Source organism: Vairimorpha necatrix, chromosome 10 (assembly GCF_036630325.1).
Source record: "Vairimorpha necatrix chromosome 10, complete sequence".
NCBI lineage: Eukaryota > Fungi > Microsporidia > Nosematidae > Vairimorpha > Vairimorpha necatrix.
The window spans coordinates 366,358-391,428 of NC_088825.1; the positions used below are offsets into that span (position 1 = coordinate 366,358).

The 25,071-nt window shown below is 32.4% G+C and overlaps 2 protein-coding genes across 2 annotated transcripts; one reads left to right on the forward strand and one right to left on the reverse strand.

Moving 5' to 3' along the window:
- Positions 1-664: 664 nt before the first annotated feature.
- VNE69_10049 (uncharacterized protein) lies at positions 665-1,114 on the reverse strand (the record flags this gene model as incomplete). The annotated part of the gene is made up of 1 exon (XM_065474771.1): positions 665-1,114. One exon carries the CDS (start codon positions 1,112-1,114, stop codon positions 665-667), a length of 450 nt encoding a protein of 149 aa, XP_065330843.1.
- A 3,484-nt stretch (positions 1,115-4,598) lies between these two features.
- VNE69_10050 (primase) lies at positions 4,599-6,388 on the forward strand (the record flags this gene model as incomplete). Its single annotated transcript, XM_065474772.1, has 5 exons — positions 4,599-4,947; positions 4,976-5,179; positions 5,229-5,577; positions 5,616-5,878; positions 5,976-6,388. The coding sequence occupies 5 exons, from the start codon at positions 4,599-4,601 to the stop codon at positions 6,386-6,388; spliced, it is 1,578 nt and encodes a 525-aa protein (XP_065330844.1).
- Positions 6,389-25,071: the final 18,683 nt, after the last annotated feature.

Here is a 25,071-nt window from a genome sequence, read left to right on the forward strand (position 1 = left end):
TGAAATGATTGGTGGTCTAGACATCATAGTTGAAATAGACGAATCTAAGTTCGGTAAGCGAAAAAATCATAGGGGACATAAAGTCGATGGAGTATGGGTTCTTGGGATGGTTGAAAGGACCACACAAAGGAAAATAGTGTTAGTAGAAGTAGAAAATAGGAAGGCAATTACAATATAAAGTGTAATTCTCAAATATGTTAAAGCAGGAAGTATCATATATACAGATTGTTGGAAAGGCTACGTAAACCTTTTCAAATTTGGCATATACAGACATTTTACTGTTAACCACTCCATTGGTTTTGTAAACTTGACGACAGGTGTACACACAAACCACATCGAAGGTACATGGGCAGGCGTAAAATTAGGAATTCCGTTTAGATATAGGTCCAAAAAACATATTACACCTTGGTTAAACTTATTTGTTTTTAAAAGAAATAATCGAAAAAATACGTTCGAAAAATTAATGTAAATCACTTTTGATTAAATAAATCAATTTAAAATTAAATTCTGTATTTAAATATATATTTATTTTATATTTTTAATATTTAAAGTGGTTAGAAATTTTTGTCTCTTTCTTGCTCCTCCTTTTTTTGCACTTCAATTTTGGGGTTCGAAAAAATAAAGTGAACACCCTCTGAGGGGGGGGGGTTTCGGATCCTTCCTCCTATTTTTTTATATCGCTATTACCTGCATTCAGTCCTTCTGCGATGATGTCTACAATTTCTAAATCGCTCAACTTATAGATACAAGCCTTTTCTTTTACCCTTTCTATAAAGGCTACAATGCCTTCGTTCTCATCCTGGTTTAATCGGTATATCTCACCCAGGGAAATCTCTTTCTTACCAAATACTTCTTTGGCGGACTTTAACCATTTTTCATACATTAGAGCGCACTTTCTTCGCGACTCTAGAAACTCCTCATGCCATTCTATAATGGCGTACTCTGCTCTTCCTATGATGTATTCAATTTTATCTTCGTCATTCTTGTTGATGAAGAAAGACATCATTCCAAGTCTCTTACATTCTTGAAGAAGGTTACGGATTGTTATAACCATGTTTATGGGCTTTGATGTCCCATTCTCCACCATGTCAATAGATTTATTGTTGTCCTTCATCAAAATTAGGGGTTTATAAAATTTAAAAATAAATATCAACAAACATAATAAACATAATAAAACTATTAACATTAACAATTATTTAGAACAATACTACAAAAATGGCCATGTATTCCGGATACATGACAGTTCCTTTTATACAGGACAGATTTGATCAAAAAGGTTGAAGATTTTTTAAAAAAATTTATAATTTATCTTTGAATTTTATCTGTCTACAGGTTAAGTTGCGATGTTCACCCCAACTCTAAAAAAATAAAAAAAAGGGGAAAAAAATAAAAAAAGAATAAATTATACCCCTAAAATGAACTTCAAGAATTTTAGAAAATTAATATATAAAAAAGAGGAATTAAATATTTTTCTCGTCGCAGTTAGTAGAGGGAACCCTGAAAAACGAGCTCTGTGTGGATCGAACCCAGGACTATTCGAAGAAGAACAAAATTTACTTAGAAAGGAAAAAAAAATTATTAAGAAATTACAGTAAAATTATCCTTCAATTTTAGTAAATAATTTTTTATTTTGTGGAGTTATGAGAATAAAAATGAACAATGATAAAAGACAAGAAGTTTACAATTTTTTATTATATGGTCAGCTGCCACCAACGTTTTTGGACAAAGTTGATCGTAAAAATTTCAAAGATAAAGCTGAACGTTTCATGTTGTTTGAAGAAAAAACAATGGAAATTTCGAACTAACTGTGAGGTTTAAAGTAGATAAATATAGATCATTGAGATTCTTTACAGCCAATGAGCAGCGTTTCAAATCGGATTTCATCAAACTGATTCATGTTTCTAATGGACATCCTGGGCGTGACAGATTGTATCCATTGTTACAATCAAAAGTATACGACGTTACTCAAAACGAAGTACTGAGGGTTTTGAAAAGTTGTGATATTTGTCAAGCAAGAAGAAACCTAATAACTAGACCAGTTATTAGACCAATCATTTCAAAATATCCTAAAAGGTATATTGCTGATTTGATTGATCTTAGATTGTATCACGAACTCAATGATGGGTATAAATGGTTACTTAACGTAGTGGATTCATTTACCAAGTTCTGTTGGACGGTTCCATTGCGTGACAAAACTGGCATTAGTGTGCGTGATGCCTTTGAAACACTATTCAATACGTTTGGATCTTGTTTTATACTTCATACCTACAACGGTAGAGAATTTGTTAATCAATATATCGTGAATTTATGTGTAAAGTATGAAATAAGACATGTAAGAGGAAGAGCTAGATGTCCTTGGATACAAGGACAGATAGAACGATGCAATCAAACAATAAAATGGATGATTGCATCTACTCTGAGGTCAAAGAATATCTTAAGGCAATGGACCATAGTACGCCAAGAAGTTACCTGGGCATATAACAACTTAAGGCATTCAACAACTAAACAAACTATATTCAGTATAATGTTTGGTAAGCCCATTAAAGACATAATGCAAGAATCTAGAATTACTGATATTCTAGATTCGGTTGCAAATAATAACAAAGTTGAAAATGAGGAAGAAGAATTTGTTTTTGACGAAAATAACGTCGTCTATTACGAAGAAATATATGCTTTAAACAATGAAAATCTTTTTTTAAATAAAATTTACCACAAATCTGCACAGTTTAATACTCAAAATGCTGCTTATAGAATGATTGAAAGAAGTATGTGGAGAAATGACTTCTATGAATATAAATTGGGAGATAGGGTTCTTATAAGACATATTTAGACAATAATCAAAGTACTAGAAGGCTTCCTCTATACGAACATTTGGATTTCGATGTATATATTGTAATGAATATACTTCAATTTAATAAAGTAAAATTATCTAAAGAAGCTAATTTATTGGTTATTATAGAAGAAATTTACACTAGAGATCTAAGATTGCTTGATAACGAAAAAATTTTTTTAGAAAAGTTGTTTATTTTATTTTTTTATTTCCTTTCCCTTTAAATTTATATAAAATTACTCGAAATATACCCCATAATATAATTAGATCAAATTTTGAACCGTTGCAAAAAAGTCGTTCATTGTGATTGTATTCCTTCGAGAAGTCCCAAGTTCGATTCCCACGGGATCTTTTTTTTAAATTTTTTTAGGGTTCCCTCTACTAACTGGTTCCGCCAACTAACTGTGACATTCCTTCTTGAAAAAAATATATTAAAGGTACCGATGTGCAATAAGTGCATGAAACCCATGACCAAAATTAAAAACAATTTTGGACATATATCGTTGTTACTTACGACTAAATAGAGAAAATGCTCAAACAAAGGTATCATTACAAACAAAGCATTTTTAAAAGTTCTAGATTAGATATCGTAGTTCTTTTAATTTTACTGTGTAAATGGGTTAAAGGCGTAAGCAATGTTTCGGCTACTATCGAATTGGATATAGATAGTAGTACCGTATCTCGCTGGTTTACGCGTTTTAATAACGCTGTATTCTTATCCTATTTCAACTACATAAAAAACAAAACCATAGGAGGTTTGAATTGCGTAGTTGAAATAGACGAGACATTGCTTGTTAAAAGTAAAAACCATAACGGTAGAATTCTTCAATACCAAGTTTGGGCTGTTGGTGGAGTTGTAAGAGGAGACAGCAATTCTTTTTTTCGAAATTGTTGAAAATCGATCAAGAACAATTCTTGTCGATTGAATAAAACGAAAATTAGCACCCGGATCTACAATTATTACTGATTGCTAGCGGGGTTATGAAGAGTTTCCGGAACTATGTCCGGATTATAACTATTTACATTTAACTATAAATCATAGCCAAAATTTTATAAATCCAACAACAGGCGCCCACGCCCAAACAAGTACGGGAATGTGGTCTGTAATTAAAAGGGAATTACTCAAAGAAGGATCTTGCCATGGTTCTTTAATATATCTACTTCGAAAACTTTATATAGCTCGTTTTAAGTATATATATAGAGGAACACTATGAAAAAATGTTAAGCTTTTTGAAGTTACAAATATATGTTTTTTTAAATTACGATTTAGCGCCTGAATTTGATTTTGAATTAATTGAATAAATTTTAGTTTTGTCTTTTTTTTATTTTCCCCCCTTTTAGGGATGGGGGGGGGGGGTAACATCGCAACTTAACCTGTTTCTGTCTACATTTCATAGCTTTGAGAATAAAGATAAATTAAAATATTTAGATCATCTAGTTTGTAGATTGTTTAAAGATAATCATAAAAATTCTTTCGCAATAAAAAAAATTGAAATTTTTTGTAATACATAATTTTTCGATGCCGGTATTTAAATGTCTAAACCCTAATATTTATAAAAGAATGGAAAATACAGAACGATTTTATCACGTAAACATGACAAAATAAATAAGAACAGACAGCTAAGGATTGATTATAAATTGCCAGATGATACAAAGTTAAAGGATCATGATGTTAATCACTTAATCGCGCATAAAAGTAAAAATTTTTATAATATAAACAGATGAACAAAAGTTGAGAACGGCTCTTACACTTAGGCCCATTGATAACATGTTGCCATGTGAAATAAAAAAAAATAAATACACCGGGAATGAGACTAAAAAAGAGATAATTTTGACAATATGTAAAAGCATTTTAAAATCAGAGGGGTTGTCGTTTTCGGTTATGGAGCAACCTATTTTAAATGATTATGGATATATTATTAATTATGTTGGTGATTGTCCAACAAAAAAGGTTCCACACAAAAGAAACAGGTGTGTTATAACTATAACAGACAGTCGAATATCTTTAGGTTGTTATGATGAAGAGTGTAAGGGTGTAATAAACATTAAAATTGACGTCATTCCTATTGTAATAAGGAATTTCATTTTTGGAGATGGGGGGACTATACTTAAAACAAGTGAATGGCTGGTCCAAGAAGAACTTAGATAAAGGAGCACATTTTGGAGGTTTTAACGAAGATGATACTTTACAAACACGTGCGAGTCAATTCTTAATTAATAAATATAAAGACAGATTTGAATCTGAGGCCGATATTGAGCATTATTTAAAAGGTTGGAATTTTTTTTTGCTTTCGGAAAAAGATAATAAAAAAGTAATTGTTGAGGAATTTGCTTCTCAACAATTTGTTTGTAATTTTTAATAACTGTGTCTTTCCGATACAAAATAATTACATAGGAGATTGTGCTTTAAAAAAACAAAAAAACATAGTTGAGTGTGAGAATACAGGATTGGTAATTAATACTGAAACAAAGAATATGATAGCTTTAAAATCCGTAGTCGAGTTAGAGTCTCAAAAAAATTTATACAGTGCTGAGGATTTTGATATTTTCAAATCAATAATTAATATGCCGATATCTAGAAATATAGTTAATTTGTTTTTAAGAACAAATTTGTCTAGAGAATTTAAATACTATAATCTTGTTTTATATAGGAGGGAAAATGATTTGTGGGTCCCAACTAATGAAAGGACTCTGAGAGAAGAAATTTTAATCTCAATATCAGATTTCTTTAATCCTTTCTCTATTTGGTTAGAAAGTGAAAAAACTTAGAACCTGTATTAGTTAGGTCGGGTATTAGGTTTATAAAGGAAATGGAATCAAGTACTAATATTTCCCAGATAGTTTGTGCATCTGGAGGTATTCTGAGGGATTATACATTTGGAGATAAGTTAGATGCAGATTTTAGTTTGATTCCATTCAAAACTAAAGTATATTCATTAGATACTAAGGAACTGAGAGATTATAGTCCAGATGATTACTTTACCAAAAAGTTTCCAATGGACCATAATATAAATTCAGATGTTAATATTGCGTTAAGATTTCTTAGGAGTATCTTTACTGATAGGGAGTTTTGGATTATGCCTTGTATGAGTTTGGTTCTTGGTTGAAAGCCGGATACCAAACGATACTTTGATGTTTTTCAGAGGCTGTGGGTCTAATGGGAAATCCCTTTTAATACATTTATTATCTGCTATATTTGGAGACTTCGGACAGGCTTTACCTTCGGCTTTCTTCTCAATGGAGAGTAATAATTCGAGTATTGCAAACCCATTGTTAAAAGGCCTGAAAACGAAGAAAGTGGCGTTTTTATCTGAGCCACAGGCCGGTAAGTTGAAATCAGAATTTATTAAGAAATTGTGTGGAGCAGATGAAGTTTCTGCCAGAAATTTATTTAGTAATGACATCGCTAATTTTAAACTTACAACGAAGTTTGTCATTGCGATGAATGAACTACCATCTTTTTCTTCTGTAGATCAGGCCTTGTGGAGGAGAATTCGGATAATTCCTTTAAAAACCAAGTTTGTGGAAGATCCGGAAAATAGAAATGAAAAAAAATAGACAGGAGTTTATCTGGCGATGTTAATAAAAATCTTCTATTACGAGAATCACTTTTGAAGTTAATAATAGAGCGATATCATGAGATTAAAGAAATGAAAATTGAACCTCCAATCTTATGCATACAGGCTGTAGAAAACCTAATAAATGTAGAAGATTATTTTAAAAAGTGGTTAGTTAAAAATGTTACTTATAAACAGGGGAGAATCTTGTCGAAACATGAGATTTTTGCCAGGTATGATGGCGTAATTTGAGAAGTAAAACCACTAAATAAAGAACAAAGACAAAGATTAAAGGGTTTGGTGAGATACATGGAAGAACTCAATAGTGATGCGGTTTTACCCAAGAGTTGGTTGTTTCTCGGATAGCATTCTACAATGTTTACCTGGGTGCCAGAGGACTGTATTTAAGTAAATTAGATTTATTGTAGTAGCCTCCATGGGCATTGTTTCCTCGCTGGGGATACAGCGACTTGTTCTTCGTTTGTTGTACTCCTCTGCTCTTCTCGACATCATAGTGGGGGTAAAAAAAAAGAAAATATTATTAGAAAAAATATCTAGAAAATTCATTTGGAGGGGAAATTTCTTAATGTGGTAAAAAATATCACAAGTGACAGAAAAGATTTATCTCGGCCTTACAACTCATATATCATGAATGTCATATAATTTTATGCACTAAAAAAATAAAGCGTATATATTAGAAATCGGCGCTTCTCTGTTTTACGGTCCCATTTTTGAAGTTGTAAAACAGAAAAAGCCAAAATTATTTTAATTTTTTTTTTTTAAAAAAAAACTTCAAAACGACAAAAGAATTTTTTGATAATTTAGACATCCTTTGTTTTCTAGTCTTGCTCTGGGTAAAGATTATATGACAGAGACTGGGATTATTAATCTTACTAAATGGTGTTGTTCTTGTGTCATTTTTTTAAAAAGCAGTGTATAGTTTTATGAGAAGGGAATGTAAAACAAAGAACAACATCTTGCCTGCCATAATTCTTTATTTAAAAGTAACTTTTTGTTGTGTTCTTTATAAAGGGTAAAAATGAAGATTAAGGAGCTGAATTAAAAATAGCTAAAACAACACCTGCAGCATCGGCCAACCAAAAAACACATTATTTCAATTAGTACAGAGTCAAAAGGACATAAAAAGTCTAACAAGTTAGATTCTCTAAAGGCAGTATTTATGAAAGTTAAAAGCACCAAATATGATTGGCAGAGGAAGTCTTTCCAAGCCATTTTAAGTAGACGGAATCAGATGCTAATGAAGGTTAGAACAAAGTACTAGAGTTCTATTGTGCAAAATTTAAAGAAAAGATCTCTATTGTTAGAACAAAGAAAACGGGGTAAAAAGCACTTAAAAATAAAGCAGGGACGCTTATAAGAGTAAGAGAGTTGGCGCCACTAGGTAAATCGCTAACCTCCTCAAAATGAAATATAAATTTTAAGGAATATTTACTATGGTGCGCGAGCGTTGACCCCTCCCAACAGAAAGTAAAAAAATAAGAAATAAAAAGAAAACAAATAAATTTTAAAATCGATTGTTTAACATAAATTGTTTTTAAGCCTAGACATAGAGAAATTTTGTGTACCTTCTTCAGTTTCACATTTCACACTGTTGTTTAATAGAATTTCTGTAGCGTAAGTTCCTTGGGAAAAAGAAGAAATTTTAGTTTTTATATTATTATCGAAGTCTCTAGCTGCAATTACCTTGTTCTTAATTTCAAAAATATATTTTGAGATATGGATTAATGAATGACGATTCATTCTTGCAAGGTAAATTGGATCAACTGAATCAGCCTCTGTTTTTTTCTTCGAGAACACCAATCTCAACTTCATTTTTATTTTCTGCATCAATCATCAATTCAACTTTTTTCATACTATCATCAAAAGGCTCGTAACCATCCGGCTTAAAACAGAATTAAATCCTGGTTTTTTTAAAAGCAGGTTAAATGTAACCTGATTTGTCGCACTATGTTTATCTAAATTATAGGCGAATTTGACTTTATTAAGAGCTTAAGCCATATCTTTTGATCTTCGGTTCTAGAATTCCCAGACGCAAGCAAAAATTCTTCAAAAACATGTTATTGAATAGTGCGAGTTAAGGTTTGGTTAAATCTTTCTATTTGCCCGTTTGATTGTGGGTGACAGGCCTACTATGTTTTTGAACAATAAAAAAGTCCAAACAAGGTTCATTTATATAGAAATTGCAGAATTCCTTCCCATTATCAATTTTAGGAATTTTGGGATGACCCGTCATATTGTAAAATAAAAATTTTAGGTTTTCAGTAACTTCTTCTCCTGTTTTACTCTTTAATGGAAAGGCCCAGACAAACTTAGAATACACATCAATTTTTGTTAAAATCCAACAATGCCCATCGATAAACCTTTTATAGCGTGTCATATCGATCATAAATTGTTCCATTGGTTTAGAGCCCGCAATATGGACTTGCCGTTCTTTATTTTTTAACGGTTGCGATTGTCCACATACGATGCATTCGGAGACGACTTTTCTAATAATATCCCTTGGGATTTTAATAAGACCTTATTGCATGATGCTTCAAATCTGTTATGCCCCTGTATTGAAGCTGGTGGAAAGCTCTACACTCAACTTCTGTGGCTTCAAGCTGTTAATAATGGAAAACCTTATGATGGTTTCCATTGGCTCACCCAAAAATAATTGTCATACCTGTAAGAGGTAATGAAAGCTTTTGTTTGAACCGTTTTTTGTTGCTTTTCTAAAACACTTCATGAATAATGCTTGAAAAAGTAATGTTATATTATCACAATCAACAGCTTTTTTAGGAAGAGAATCATTTTTCGAGGGATATATAAACAATTTTCATTTTTTAAATTGAACAATGCAAATGTTTTTTAAATTAGAAATTTTTAATGCTTTATTATTATGCAATAGTCTAGTGGCATGCTTAAGAGTTTCCTGCGTATTATGGGGCGTCTGTTTGAATCCATTTAGAGCATTTATTCATCTACTTATGAATCAATTTAGACGGGGCTTTCTTAAGAAAAACTCTGGATTCAATGCATGCATGGGTGGGAAATCCAGGGGATTAACGCTTGCATACGAAGTCAATGCTTGCGCGCCACATTTATTAAATAACCACGCATTGTTGTAAAAGTAAAGCAAAGACCCGAGGAATGAAGTATTTTTTTACATTGGAAATATCTTTTACGCCAAGAAAATGCTTTTAAAATTTTAGCAATGCGGCCATGGTATAATCGGCGCTACTTTATTTGGATCAAGTCCATTATATGCCCAGAAAAAACTTAAGTCCATTATGTGCCAGAGTTTGTAGTTAAGTCCATTATATGCCCAAATCTTTATAAATCGATAATTTTAAAGACAAATATCCAAAACGAAAAATATAATGAATAATTTTAATCATGTTTTGCTGCCAACAAACTTTCTACGAACTCATTCTTAAACATGACCTCTTCCAAAAATCCCGGTAATTGGCTTTTCTTTATCCCACACATTGCCTTAATTTTTCCTTTTATTCTGTTCCATAATGACTCGACTGTCTGTGTGTTAACTCCAGTCTTAGGATGCACAAAATAAAATTTATGGTTGACCATCTCATGATTAAACCCAAGTATATTTTGAATTTCAGCATAAGCAGCCCAGCTGTCGGAATAAATAGTTGTGCCGGGCATGCATACATCGGTGATTATTGGATATAAAGTATTTCTTGTTCAATATGAAAAACTTTTTTAACTGAATCTTGCAGGGCTGATGCTTGTATCAACGATTCCGAATACCCATACCTGCCCACTTAGCCACCTACCGCGATTATATTTTGTTTTGTGTACAAACAGGCTTTCTTCAATTTGGCATATTTTGCCTGGACCACCTAGTCTAATATGGTTCTCAACAAAATATTTGCCCACAAGAGTTCTTAATTTTCAAAATATCTTTTTGATCAATATTTTTTGAATGCAAAAGTCATTAGCTATATCCATAAACTGTTTGTCTGCTCATCAAAAATAAACGACAGTAAAAACATCGATTATAGGCATTCTAAAATCCTTAAAAAAGGAACCATGTCTAATGCTTAAAGTGATGCTATACTTCGGAAACAGCTTATTTTTGCATATCCAACAGCGACCATCTACAATTTCTTTTGGTCTTTCAACCATTTTCAATCCACAACCGCAACAAGACATTTCATTGAGAAGCATTTCCCCCCTAAGGTCTTGCATGTGCTTCTCTACACTCATTTGTTAGAATATCATATTAGTTTTCGAAGTCAGAAAGTTCTCTTCAACTCATTAAAGTATTAGCAACTTGCTTTTGAAAATTCAAAAAATTGATAAAAAACTTAAGTCCATTATATGACCAGAGTTTTGAGTTAAGTCCATTATATGCCCAAAATTTCTAATCCTGGGCATATAATGGACTTGATCCCTTTATTTTCTTCCCCCCCCCCAAAAAAAACATCAATAAAAAGATACAAAATCGTGTTAGTTTTCAAATCTAAACATTTTTTTTCTAAAGGGGGGGGGCAAGAAAATGAAGTTAAGGTATTTTTTGTCGATTTGAGAATTTTTAATTGCCTCACGCAGATTCCTCATTAAGGGGTTAAAAAAAATTAATTTTTTAACCCCTTAATGAGGTATCTGAAGGAAGCTATTCGGGAGCTAAATATCTGCGAAGATGCGTGCTTTAGGAACAATGAAGCAGCAATTGATTTTTTTAGATATTGGTCTTCTAAAAGGATCGATTGCTTGCAGACATTGTTCGATATCAGAACTAACTGTTCTTATGAACATAGGTGGGCGCAACGGTCTGTGCCCGGACTTTCCATAATATTTTACGTACTGAATCCGGGCACAGACCGTAAAGTGGGGAAATGTTTTTTACGAACCATATCCCCAAGAGTCGAAATTTTACAGATTTGTTTAAATTTCATTCGGATTAACATTTCTTGAGTTATAAACATTTTTGTTTTTTGGATGATTTTTTCAAAAATATTTTACCCTAATGGTTTGTCTGGAGCCGCTTGACAGTAGGTCAAAAATCTTCCAAGACCCACATGAGACAATAAGTTGGCTAGTGGATGAAAATCTACTAAAAACAACAATAGAATGTACGAATTGTTCTGGACAATGGCTTTAACACCGGATGATTCGTACATAGACTGCTGCCGGTTTAAGTGTAGGGGAAAGACGGGGTGTGGAACATCAATCGGAGTTTTTGATAAAACTGTCTTTTCTAATCCCCGAATACCTACACATAATTATTTGTATATTCTGTATTCGTTCATTGAAAAACAGTCCATACTTAACTTAAACAAAAATTCCCTCGTGTCTGCTTCCAGTGTCTTCAGGGCTAAAAAAAAAATATACGAAGCACTGAAAAAGGAAAATTTCAAACACCAAAAAAATAGAAGGGGTTGAAGAAATGACACAGAAAGAAGAAACAGTTATAGTAAAGGAAAAATTTGTCAAATATACATCGGAAAGATATGACACAGTCAAAAATTGTACGTGGTTGGTTGGGACTATAGACGAGCGAACGTTAGAACTGAGAATCGAAATAGTACCTAACCGGACTCTACAGACGATGACTCGGCTTTTTTAAAAATACATAAAAAACGACACGATATGCAAAACTGATGGGCATAAATCTTATCCCGCAGCAGTAGAATCTATCAACGGTGATCATCGCGTTGTAATTCATGATGAAGGCTTTAAAAACGAAGCAGGTGAAACCACAAACTTAATAGAGGGAGTCTGGTCACACCTTAAATGTGAAATAATAGCTAGAAAAGTGATTAAAGAAAGTGCGATACCAGATTTTTTGGAAGAATTTAAATGGAAAAGAAGGTGTGCCATTTATAAAAACATCAAAAGTTCAAGAGAATTCTTTATAGAAATTATCAAAATATTCTTAGAATAAAATGCTTTTTTATTATTTTTTTTTTTTTCGTTTCTCTCTAAGGGGGGACCCGTAGAGAGAAAAAAGTCCGGGCAAGACCGTTGCGCCCATAGGTGGATGTTCCGGCTACATTGACGGTAAAGCTTATCGTTGTGTTAATAAAAAGTGTAGTTCGAAGATCACACTTAAAAATGGTACGATGTTTAAAGGAATAAGCGTCTCATTTCACAAAATCCTTAGAGAATTCTATTGCTGGGTATTTAATTATACTATTTATCAAGCAATAGATCTTTGCAAAATATGTGAAAATTCATATATTAAAATCAAGGATACAGTGATGGAAATCATTGCTTCTAAAAGCGATGATAGCTACCAAATTGGGAAATTCTGTTCGTGTACAATTTGATGAAACCGCCACATGCAACGGGTTAATTGTATCTAATCCTTCTTCAACTTTGGATTCCATGCCTGGAATTCACTGGATTATAGGCAGCATCAGAAGGTAATTGTAGATAATTTGTTCTTGAATGGCTACCGAATCGACAGCCTGGTACTATTGAAGAGTTTTTTAGACGCAGAGTAAAACGTGGCTCTATTATAATTACTGATGGATACCCTTCATACCCATCAGCCTCTAGAAATTTTGGGAGTGAACATTACATAGTAAATCATTCGCTTGGATTTATAAATGCAAAGGAAACCACACAAATAATATAGAAAATTTGTGGTTCTATTTGAAGAATGAATATAGATCGAGGAGTGGGCTTAAAAGGCATAAAATTAATTTATTTCTAAAAGAATTCGCTTGGAAAAAAAAGATTATAAATCATTCTAATAATGATGATCATAGGCGTGCTTATATAAAATTTTAGAACTTTGTAGGTTGGAATAAATAAAATTTCTTCTAAATAATTTTTTTTCTAGGGAGCAAGAAAATGAAGTAGCGCCGTTTAATCCACTTCGTTTTCTATAGTCGTGTTTTAGGTGTGACCATAAATTTTCAATCTGACTTGTATGTCCACCATCGCCGTTTAAAAGGCCTTTGCCATAATTTACAATCCCATGCTCAGATTCAAAATTAAGTCACAGCTTTGGGGTACGATGGATATCCATCAGTGATTATAATTGTTCCAGGAGCAAATGTATTTTAAATTCTTCTAACAAAGTTTAATGCTTTCTATTGGGAATTAATGTTACAAAAAAATTCGTTCCATCATCTTTTACAACTATTCAAAGTATCCATTGTATATAGGAGTATCGTCGTGTTAAGATGGCGGAATATCAATAACTAAGCCATTGAATATGGCAGTTTCATCGACTTGTACCTTGTATTTTTCTCCCCTATCGTTTCTATATCCGAAGGAGTTTTGCTTATAATTTCCATTTTTAATTTCTTAGCCAATTTTCACTTTATGCCCCCCTACATATATAAAAAAAAATTTAAAAAATATCCCCTTTTTAGAAAATCAAAATGGAAAAAAAGGAAAAAATACTTAAAATAATAAATTTATTAAAACATCGGGCTAAAGTAAGCATTAGCTACAAAAAATCGATACAGGGTTTTTTGTTTTTTACCCCTTTTTTAAAAAAATAGAGGAAAGAATTCGGACAAGAGAAGAATTGAAGATCATATATAATGATCTAATAATTAAGAAACACAATAAAAAAATGTAGTTTCTGTAATCAAAAAAAGAAGCAAAGAAGTCTCATAAGGTGTCCACAGAGCTCATGTTAAAACATAATTTCAATTTGAAATGGAACTTTCTTTCAGGATTCTAGGCTAAATCACATTAAAATATTACAAATACTAAATTTATGGATTCTAGGTTATTCACGTAAGTCCGTTTCTCAATTTTAGGTTGTACTAAACCTTCTATATCTTCCGTGCTAAAAAAGTTAAAAGACATGAGTCTTTATGATAAGCATTTATCTAGTATGGGGACTATTGGAGGCGATAATACTTTAGTGGAAATTGATGAGACTAAGATTGGGAAGAAATAAACAATGGGGGAAGTTAGTAAAAGGATTTTGGTGTTTTGGAATGGCGGAACGTACCATCCAACGTAGAATCATAGTAGTATATATTAAGAAAAGAAACAAAAGAACACTTACTGAACTTCTTTTAAAATATGTAAGTAGAAGCAGTATGGCTAATATCAGCATCTGTGTAAAAAAACTGGGGGGTCAAAATTTTTAAAAAATTGCCCCTTTTTTTAAAAAACGAAGAGAAGAGAAAACTTCAGAAAAAAAAAACAAAATATAATTAAGATATAAAAATGCATGAAAATTAACTATAAAATAAATAAAATATATCTGTTACCGGATATGTCAGATCCGCTTATTATAAGGCTGAAGTGCCTTCCCTAACATTATTGTTTGTTTGTTTACTGTCATCGGTTGTTATGTACCCAAACAAACAAACAAAAGTATTTAAGGAAGACCTCTTAAATACCAATGCCAAATAAACAAGTTACTTCTAAAAGCAAGTCTTCTCCCACAACCAGCTCCTTCGCCGGTAACAATATCAAAAACATAATTTTAATAATGCTTTGAAGATGTCTTCGCTCTCATTTCTTTTAATCATATATAGAACTAAATATATTTCAGCAAGTTCATAACTCCTACACCTATTAGATATAGAGGCTTTTAAAGACCCCCAATATCCTTCTATGGTGTTTGTATGCACACCTGTCTCCCTGTCTCTAAAAGTTTGACTGTGATTCACAGTCCTATGGTCCGCATAATGATTTTTTAACGTTGCATACGCCCTCCACATATCCGACTGAATGCCGGATTCAAAATTTACATGCTTAAACATGATTGGAAATAATGTATCCCAGTCTCTTTTCTTTATAATTACGAATACAGTCTTCTTTGCTTCGGTTCGTTCCACCATCCCAAACCCCCTTAACTAATCTTCCCCTATGATGCTTATTTTTGCCAATTTTACTTTCATCTATTTCTACAATGATATCTTGTCCACCTATCTGCTTCAGCTTGTTCAAATACTTATCATAAATTTTTAATTTATATAATTTATCTAGGGTGTAACTTACATTTTGTACATTACATCCCAAAATCTTTGATATAAGAATTACTTTAATTCTAATATCCACAAATTTACTATTTGCAACATCAGTAAATGTTCTAGTCTTGTGTTTTCAAAAAAAGAATTTTTCCAAATTTAAAATCTATGTTTTTTATTTGAAGACTTACTCTCAAGTAAGCAGTTTCATTTGATACAATAGCTGTATCCCAACCACATTTAATACATTTCTGATTGTATTTCTTATTTGTTAAAGATATATAAAAATCTTCAATTTCCTCATTGCTCATCATTCCCTTCGTTTTTTTAAAAAAGGGGCAATTTTTTAAAAATTTTGACCCCCCAGTTTTTTCACACAGATGCTGATTTTAGCCGCAGTATTATATATAGCGATATTTGGAGAGCGTATCATTCTTTAAATACAATATTTAAACGACATCATATGGTTAATCATACACTACATTTTAGAGATGAATACAGGAGTACATACCAATACCATAGAAGGTAATTGAAGATCTTCAAAACATTCTATACCAAATAGAAACAAATAATCGAATAGCGCCAAACTTTATTTATTTAGATATATGATCCAAAGAAACTCCATAACTCCAGTGTTTGAAGCTTTATAAAATATTTATTCTAGTTTTTATTTTTGTTCCTTCCTCATCATTTTCTTTCCTACATTTTTAAAAAAGAGGCAAAAAACCCCCTATATCGATTTTTTGTAGCTAATGCTTACTTTAGCCAAACATCGAAATAATTGTCTTTTGAATTTCTAAGTAAAATAAATAATAATAAATATGGGTAAATTAATCTTCTTGTTCTACATCTAATCGGAGTTTGGAATTTAACAGCACTCCGATTCCCTTCTATAGTGTTAGTATGCACACCAGTAACAGGATCCTTAAACCATTTACTGTGGTTAACTGTATTATGGTTAGCTACCATTTGACTCATTTTTGCATATCCTTTCCACATATCTGAATAAACTGTAGATTGTTTATCAATATATGTGTAAATGAGGTTTAATAGTGTGTTTTTAGTTCTATTGGGGACAGGAATTAATATTATTTTTCTTTCTACTGTCCGTTCAACCATCCTAAATACTCATACTCCCTCTACTTTATGTCCAACGTGGTATTTACGTTTTCTAAATTTGCTTTCTTCCACTTCGACTATTGTCTCCTTGCCGCCCAATGTTTCTCTTGCATTTTCATGTATTTATGGTAAGCCTTATCCAATAAAAGCTGTTTAAGGCATCTCGTTACAACACAGGGGCGAATAGATAACAACCTGGCAATATGTAGAGGCGAAATCTTTGTAAGCCAGAGGTTCAGGACCTTATACATAAGTATATGGTCTAAGTGAGTTTGCGCAAATATTGTATTTGCAAAAAGACTCCTCTCTTTTTTGCATTTCTTCCCTATGCATCTGACATTGTATCTCCTTTGCTGTCTCTTCCTAACTTCTTTCACGCATTTGTAATAGTTTACTTTTAGAATATCATAAATAATTTCTTCGTATGTTTTATTTATTTCTTCGTTAGTAAGCATAAAAGTGGGGTACTGTAATTAAATTTTTAAAAATTGCTACAAAGAAAACTACATCGTCATTATAATTTATATATCGTTGTAAAAAGTTCGTATAAATGAATTTATTGTATGGTTTATTACTTATTATTATTTATAATAATTAAAATATAACTAAAAAAATTGGACCGTATGATGACATATAGAGTAAATTAATATTTGTATAATAAAATTGACATGATTTATATATTTATTTTTGTATATTAGATGTTAGTATTTAGATATTTTGACCCCTCATTTATGATAAATAAATACATGGGGGCCCATCTTATGATGAGTTGACAAGAGTTGACTGTGGAAAATAGTTCAGAAATCATAGTGAGTTTAAGAGGATAATGTATGATTAAGATTAGAGGAAATGGGGGAAGGATTGTGGAAGAGAGAAGTCTACAGAATAGGAAGTGAAGATTTGAAAAATTTTATTGTTTTGAATGTTCCGATTGAAGGAGGAGTCGAAGAAATAAGAAAAAAGTTGATTGAAGAAAAGAAAAGAAGAAAATGGAAGTTGGAAGAGAAGAAGAGTTAAGGAACATGACATTGATGATTACGGAAACAGTTAAGAAAGCTATGGAAGCGGAAAGTGCAGAAAGAACTGGATTCAAGAGAAAGCTTTTTAGATGTTATGAGTGTGGCCGAACAGGACATATTAGTAGAAATTGCCAATATAATAGGCTTAATAAAAGTGATTCCAAGTATATAGTTTTTAAAAGGTCAGCGATAGATCATGAAGAATGCTTAAGTGAAGATAATTATAAGAAGGGTAAAAAAGAGCAGGAAGAGAAGAGAAGAGAAGAGAAGCAGGGAAATTATAGATGAGAGAGTTGAATATATGGAATTAGATGGATTGAGACGGAAGTATCATGAGGTATTTTCGGACGAAGAGGAGGAAATTAAATATTGTAATTTGGAAAATGCCGAATTAAAACCGAAGAATGAAAGGTCGTAAAGAAGAAAGGACACATGGTTGAACAAGCGCTTATTGCGGATATAGTAGAACATATTAAGAGTTTAAAAAAAGGAAATTAATTAGAAGATCAGTGTCGGAATGGCGGAATCCAGTAAGGGCGCTTATGAAGCCAAATGGAAAGATAAGACTGGTAAGTAGCTTAATGGCTTTAAATGATATAGTTGATAAGGATCCGTATGAATTGGCACGAATTAGAGATGTAACGCGGGGAACGCAGGGATCAAGGTTTTTTTACTGTGATGGATATTGAAGACAGTTTTTACCACATTGAGATTTGCGAAGAGGATAAGCATAAAACAGCTTTTTAATTCAATGGGAGAGTTTATGAGTGGAATAGTATGGTAATGGCGGTTAAGAACTCGCTCCAAATCAAAGAACAATGAATACGATTTTTGACGACCTGTTAGGAGAAGGAGTAGAGGTGTATATGGATGATGTAGTAATTCACGCAAAAACGAAAAGAAAGCACGATGAGCTGCTAAAAGAAGTTTTAAAACGATTTAAGAAAAATAATATGAAAATAAATATCAGCAAGATACAATTCTGTAAAAAGGAAGTAAAGCTATTAGGGGTGACACTGAATGGAGAGGATTCTCAGGCGTGCGAAATTAAAAAGAATGAAGCGTTAGAATGCCCAGCACCAGCAAATGTATCAGAATTAAAAAGATTTTGTGGATTAACTGGATGGTTTAAAAGTTTTATTAAAGATTACGCTAAGTTGACATACCATTTAACAAATGCGCTTAAGGGAAATGGGAATAACTTCAAGTGGACGGAGGAAATGCAAAAAGAGTATGAAAGTTTGAAAGAATGTTTAAGAAATTTGAAAAGTTTAAAGATAGCTGAATATAGTAAAGAATTTTTGCAGCGAAAAGATGCGAGCAACGTTGGCATGGGAGCTGTGTTATTGCAGAGAAACGAATTGAATGAGTGGGTTCCGGTACAGTGGGCCTCAAAAAAGTTACGCCAACGGAAAGTAGATACGCGATATCAGAAAAAGAAATGTTCGCAGTATTCTGGGGAATTAAAAAGTTTGGATCTAGTTTGTTATACGCCCTATCCGGGCGTATAACAAACTAGGTTTTTAAAAATTTACCCTTATGAGAACGGGTGTGTCGCAGTTTGAAAGTTACGTACAAATCCGTAGAATGCCACCTAGAGAGATGATTTTTGTTCTGCGAGAACAAAACCTTCTTTTGACCAGTATGTCCTGTTCTGAGTGTTCATCTGGCATGGTTGAGAGATCAAAGAAAGGCCCGGACCTTATATGCTGGACTTGTGATAATATAGTGTGCAGGCTCTACAGAAGCATAAAGAGCATTAGAACTGGATCATTTTTTGAGGGATTTAAATTGCCATTGTCCGGGATCTACGCTATGATTATGCTTTGGAGCAAGGGAAAACAGATTAAAGAGATCATTTCCGAGCATGGATTTAGAAGAAACAGCTCTGGTCAATATAAACAAGCTGAGAACTATTCTTAAAGGATACTTCGAGGCTGATTCTATGAGATTGGGAGGTCCAGGTATTGTTTGCCAGATCGACGAAAGCCAGTTCGTCCACAAGATCAAACATCATCATGGTAGAGCACCATCAAGTGATGTGTGGGGTTTGGGGATCGCAGACACCTCTTTCTCTCCTGCGAAGTGCTATATGGAGATTGTTCCCAATCGAACAGCTGCTGTTTTACTTCCGATCATTGCTAGGATATGTAGACCTGGCACAATCATTCACTCTGATGGCTGGGGATCATATGTGAATATCGAAAGAGAGCTCTTGTTCCGTCATCTGGTTGTAAACCACAAGACAAATTTCGTTGATCCGATAACTGGAGCCCATACCCAGAACATAGAGTCATTCTGGAATAAGATGAAGATTGTGATTAAGAAAATGTATGGTGTTCAAAAAGCACAACTTCCTGGTCTTCTAGCTGAACTGATGTTCAGAGATGAGTTTAAGCAGACTGTGTTCATCAGAATTCTATCTTTACTAGCCATAAGCAATAAAATTAATTAATTCTAAAACAAGCCTGTTTTTTACAATGCTGCTTTTTTATTATCATGCTAGAAAAGTTATTCTCTCTTAAAAATGTGTAATTTTTTATTCCGGGCGTATAACAAACTAGGTTTCCCTCCGGGCGCGTAGCAAACTAGATCCAAAAGTTTGAATACGAAATCAAAGGAAGAAAATTTAGGATTGAGACAGACCATAAAGCCTTGAGTGAAATTAGGAACAAGGCAAATTTTAATAATGATAGGATCAATAGGTGGATAGAGAAGATACAAGAATTTGACTTTACGATAGAATACAGAAAACCGGAGATAATGGTTGTTGCAGATTCATTGAGCCGCATATATACAGAAGAAGATAGTAAGAAGAAACAGATGGAAGAACGTGCAATTAAGCAACAGGAAGGTAAGTGGTAGAAACATGTAATCGTAGAGAATGGCTTGAATTATTGGAAATTTGATAATAATAAAATCACGGAAATCCCTGAAGAAAAAGACAGGCCCAAATTGATAGAGAAATATCATAAATTGAAAGGATATAGAAGTATGATAAGTGTGTATTATGAGATGAAAAGCAAATATTATTGGCCTGGGATGAAAAATGATATAAAGCCGAACTTAGTAAATGTGAGGTGTGCCAGATTAATAATAGAAAGAAAGCCAGGGGATGTGATTTTGTAGCAACAAGCCGATATTTAGAAAAGGTAGCATTGGATTTGGTTGAGTATAGAGAAGAAAAAAAATACATTGTTGTAGCTATCGACTATTTTACGAGAAGAGTTTGGGTCAGAATAATTGACGCTAAGGCAGGTGAGAAGATTGTTGAATTTGTTAAAGAAATGTTTGACTAAAGAAGAAGCCCAAAGAAATAATTACGGACAACGGTAAGGAGTTCGTTAACGAAGGGTTTAGACAACTATGTAAAGATCTAAGTATTGAGTACAGGAAAGTAAGTTAAGAAGCTCATATGAGCAATGAAGAGTGGAGAGGGATATTGGAACGTTGAGGGAGAGTATGGCCAAAATCGAAAAGAAAACATTCGAGGAAAGAGTGATGAAGAGCATAGAGATTTATAATTTAAGTCACTATAGTGGCATAAAATGTACACCGGTAGAGGCTGTTCGAGATACATCGGGAAAGATAATGATTGAAAACGGACCTGAAGGAACATACGCGAAGAGATTTGTTGCAAGGAAAAGAGAATAGTTTTTTTAGAAATCAGATCGTCCGTGTTGCGAAAAAAGAAAATTTAGGAGGTCAGACCAAATATATGAAAGGAAGATTTGTTGATTTGGGAATGATATTGGAAGTATGCCCTAGTGACTCGTAAATTGTTAGGCTTGAAAATCGAAGGATAATTAAGAAGAGGCATTATGATTTAAAAGGTATAGAGAGGTGGGAGTAAAGTGAGACTAACCGCCTGGAGGGAGGATGTTATATATTTAGATATTTTGACCCCTCATTATGATAAATAAATAAATTAGATCATTTTTCTGTACTTTTTTATTTTTTTTTCTCCTGCTTTTTTTTCCATTTTGATTTTCTAAAAAGGGGATATTTTTTAAAAATTTGTATTTATAATTGTAGGGGAGCATAAAGTGAAAATGCTCCAAAGCCCTTTTTAATAACAGTTTTTCTTCTGGTAACAGTATACAACATATAATTTTTAATCAACGATTACACGTTTTAAAAAGGTTTATGTTCTTATAAAAGCACTAAGACAATGAAATTTTATGCTGGTTATCGCTTTTAAAATAGTTTGCTAAATAAATAAAATTCTTATATTATAAATGCTTTATGTTTTTACTTTTTCTCAACAAAATAAATTATTTTACTAAACGATAGAAGAAATTGGCGCTACTTCATTTTCTTGCCCCCCCCCCCCTAGAAAAAAAAATTATTTAGAGAAAATTTTATTTATTCAAACCTACAAAGTTCTAAAATTTTTATATAGGCACATCTATGATCATCATTATTAGAATGATTGATATTTCTTTTTTTCCAAGCAAATTCTTTTAGAAATAAATTAATCCTATGCCTTTTAAGCCCACTTCTCGATCTATACTCATTCTTCAAATGGGACCACAAATTTTCTATATTATTTGTGTGGTCTCCTTCTGCATTTATAAATCCAAGCGAATGATTTACTATGTAATGTTCACTGCCAAAATTTCTAGAGGCTGAAGGGTATCCATCAGTAATTATAATAGAGCCAGGTTTTACTCTGCGTCTAAAAAAGTCTTCTATAGTACTAGATTGTCGGTTAGGTAGCAATTCAAGAACAAATTCTCTACAATTACCTTCTACTATGCCGCCTATAATCCATTGAATTCCAGGCATGGAATCCAAACTTGAAGAAGGATTAGATACAATTAACCCGTTGCATATGGCGGTTTCATCAAATTGTACACAAACAGAAGTTCCTCCAATTTGGTAGCTATCATCGCTTTTAGAAGCAATGATTTCCATCACTGTATCCTTAATTTTAATATATGAATTTTCACATATTTTGCACAGATCTATTGCTTGGTAAGTAGTATAATTAAATACCCAGCAATAGAATGCTCTAAGAATTTTGTGAAATGGAACGCTTATTCCTTTAAACATCGTACCATTTTTAAGTGAGCTCTTCGAACTACACTTTTTATTAACACAACGATAAGCTTTACCGTCGATGTAGACGGAACATCCACTAATGTTCATAAGAACAGTTCGTTCTGATGTCGAACAATGTCTGCAAGCAATCGATCTTTTTAGAAGACCATTATCTAAAAAAAAATCAATTGCTGCTTCATTGTTCCTAAAGCACGCATCTTCGCAGATATTTAGCTCTCTAATAGCCTCCTGCAGATTCCTCATTAAGGGGTTAAAAAATTTTAATTTTTTATCCCCTTAATGAGGAATCTGCAGGAGGCATTTAAAAATTCTCAAATCGACAAAAAATACCTTAACTTCATTTTCTTGCCCCCCTCAAAAAAAAAATGTTTAGATTTGAAAAATAACACGATTTCGTATCTTTTTATTAATGTTTTTTTTAGGGGGGGGGGGCAAGAAAATGAAGTAGCGCCAAGAAATTGAACTAATACTTCCTATTATCGTAAAGAAAACATAAAACAGATTGTTTACGTAGTATATGATGTTTATAATTATAATTAAATGTATTTTTTTTATATTAATAAGTATTTGGTGATCTTTTATTTTTGTTTTTCCTTCAACATTTTTCCTCCATTTTTCTAAAAAAGGAACAACCTACTGCTTGTTCAAAAATTATTACCTATAGTTCTATTAGCCAAATTTTATAAAGTAATCGCATTCAGGTCTTTTTTGAAGTAAATTTAAATGCTATTTTTTGTTTTTATAAAAATTTACATCTTTCCATTTCTAATTCCAGACCAAAAGGGGGAGAGGAATCAATTTAATAATGCAATATATAAATACGTTAATTCGTTCATAAAACGGGAAGGCATACGCTAGTTTTTATTAATTTTTTTGTAGAAACTCAAAGTATATGGAGATAAATACAAATATTTACTAAACGTAGAAAGTAATATCAGACCGTATTGTTTGCATTCATTAGATTCTCAAGCAATTTTTTTGATGCTTTACATGGTACGTATAAATTTTCAACGGGGTGCATTCGATTAGGGGCGCTCCTTAAATTCAAAATCACAGGGGTTAAAAAAATTAAAACTAAAAAAAAACCAAAACCATTTATTCTAACAAAAGTATTTTTTGAAAATTTCAGCATAAGTATCTATATTTTTGTCTTTTAGATATTTACTTCTAAATTGGAATTCATATATAAAATCTTCCATATTCACCTTCATTATTCCTCTTCTTGTTCTTAATTCTGTTTTTAAATGACTCCATAGATTCTCTATTTTATTAGTATGATGTCCATACTCATTAGTAAAGCCAACACTATGATTAACAACTTCATGAACAGATCCGAAGTCACGAACAGCAGAACGGTAAGATGCAAAACCATCAGTTCTTATTATCGTTCCTTCGACAACATACTCCTTAAAAAGCTCTAACATCACAGCCGCAGTCCTATTAGGAACAATTTTTAGAAAACAGTCCCTATCTTCATTTTCTATACCCCCAACCAACCAAGTCGTTCCAGGTATATCATCTTCCTCTGTAGTGGGATTCGTAATTATACGACCTCTACAGATTGCTGTTTCGTCAACCTGAATAGTTTTACCTATTCTCCCTATTTTTACAAAAAATGTATTTATTTCATTTTTTATTTTTTCAAGGATGACCCCCTTGAAAGAAATATATATGGGCTCGGAGACCTCGCATGTTACTGAGGCCATAGGGTTAGTCATTTTCATTACCCAACAATACAACATTCTAAGTTGTATATGTGTGGGCATTCGAGACTTCTGGAGAAAAGTACCATTTTTGATACTTTTTCGCTTTTTGCAGCCATTTGTACAATAAAAGCAGATTCCTTCCAAGTAGTTTTTAGATTTTACTTGGTTCATAAAACAACCACAGTCACACTTTATAGTATTTCTGTAGAAGTTTAAAGCCTTTAAGAACTCTATAGCTGCTTCTTCTTCAACAAATATTATGCTGTAGAGATTTCTAACTTGCATTAGGGGTAAAAAATTAAAATTCAAAAAATCGCTTTCCTTAAATTCAAAATCATAGGAGCATTTGGAATTTTTTTGTAGAATGTTTACAATACATGTTCGCGAATTTTTTAATTTTTTTAACCCCTGTGATTTTGAATTTAAGGAGCGCCTCAGAGGCGCTCCTAAAGATACAAGATACAAGAATAAATTAAACCGCTATAATTTTGCATTCGAATAAGAATTAAATAGATATTCTATTTATCTATTTTACGTATGGACTAAGAACATAATTATTTATTCGTATTTCTGTAGAAACCCCTGTCAAATATCATATTCAAATTTATTAAATGATATTTGACACGGACTACAAATTAAGTAAAATAATAAAACCATGTCTTTATATAACCGTTTTGAGTACAACACGTACAAAGAAAAATTTGATAAAATTATTTAACTGATTTCTTAATTAATTGAAAATTCTTTCAATTTTTCCTATAAGTCTATAATAGTTTTTGGCTTAAGTGCATGTCATGTATCCGGGGTACGTGGCTATTTTTATAATAACTTTCAATGTAATTATATTTATTGATGGTTGTT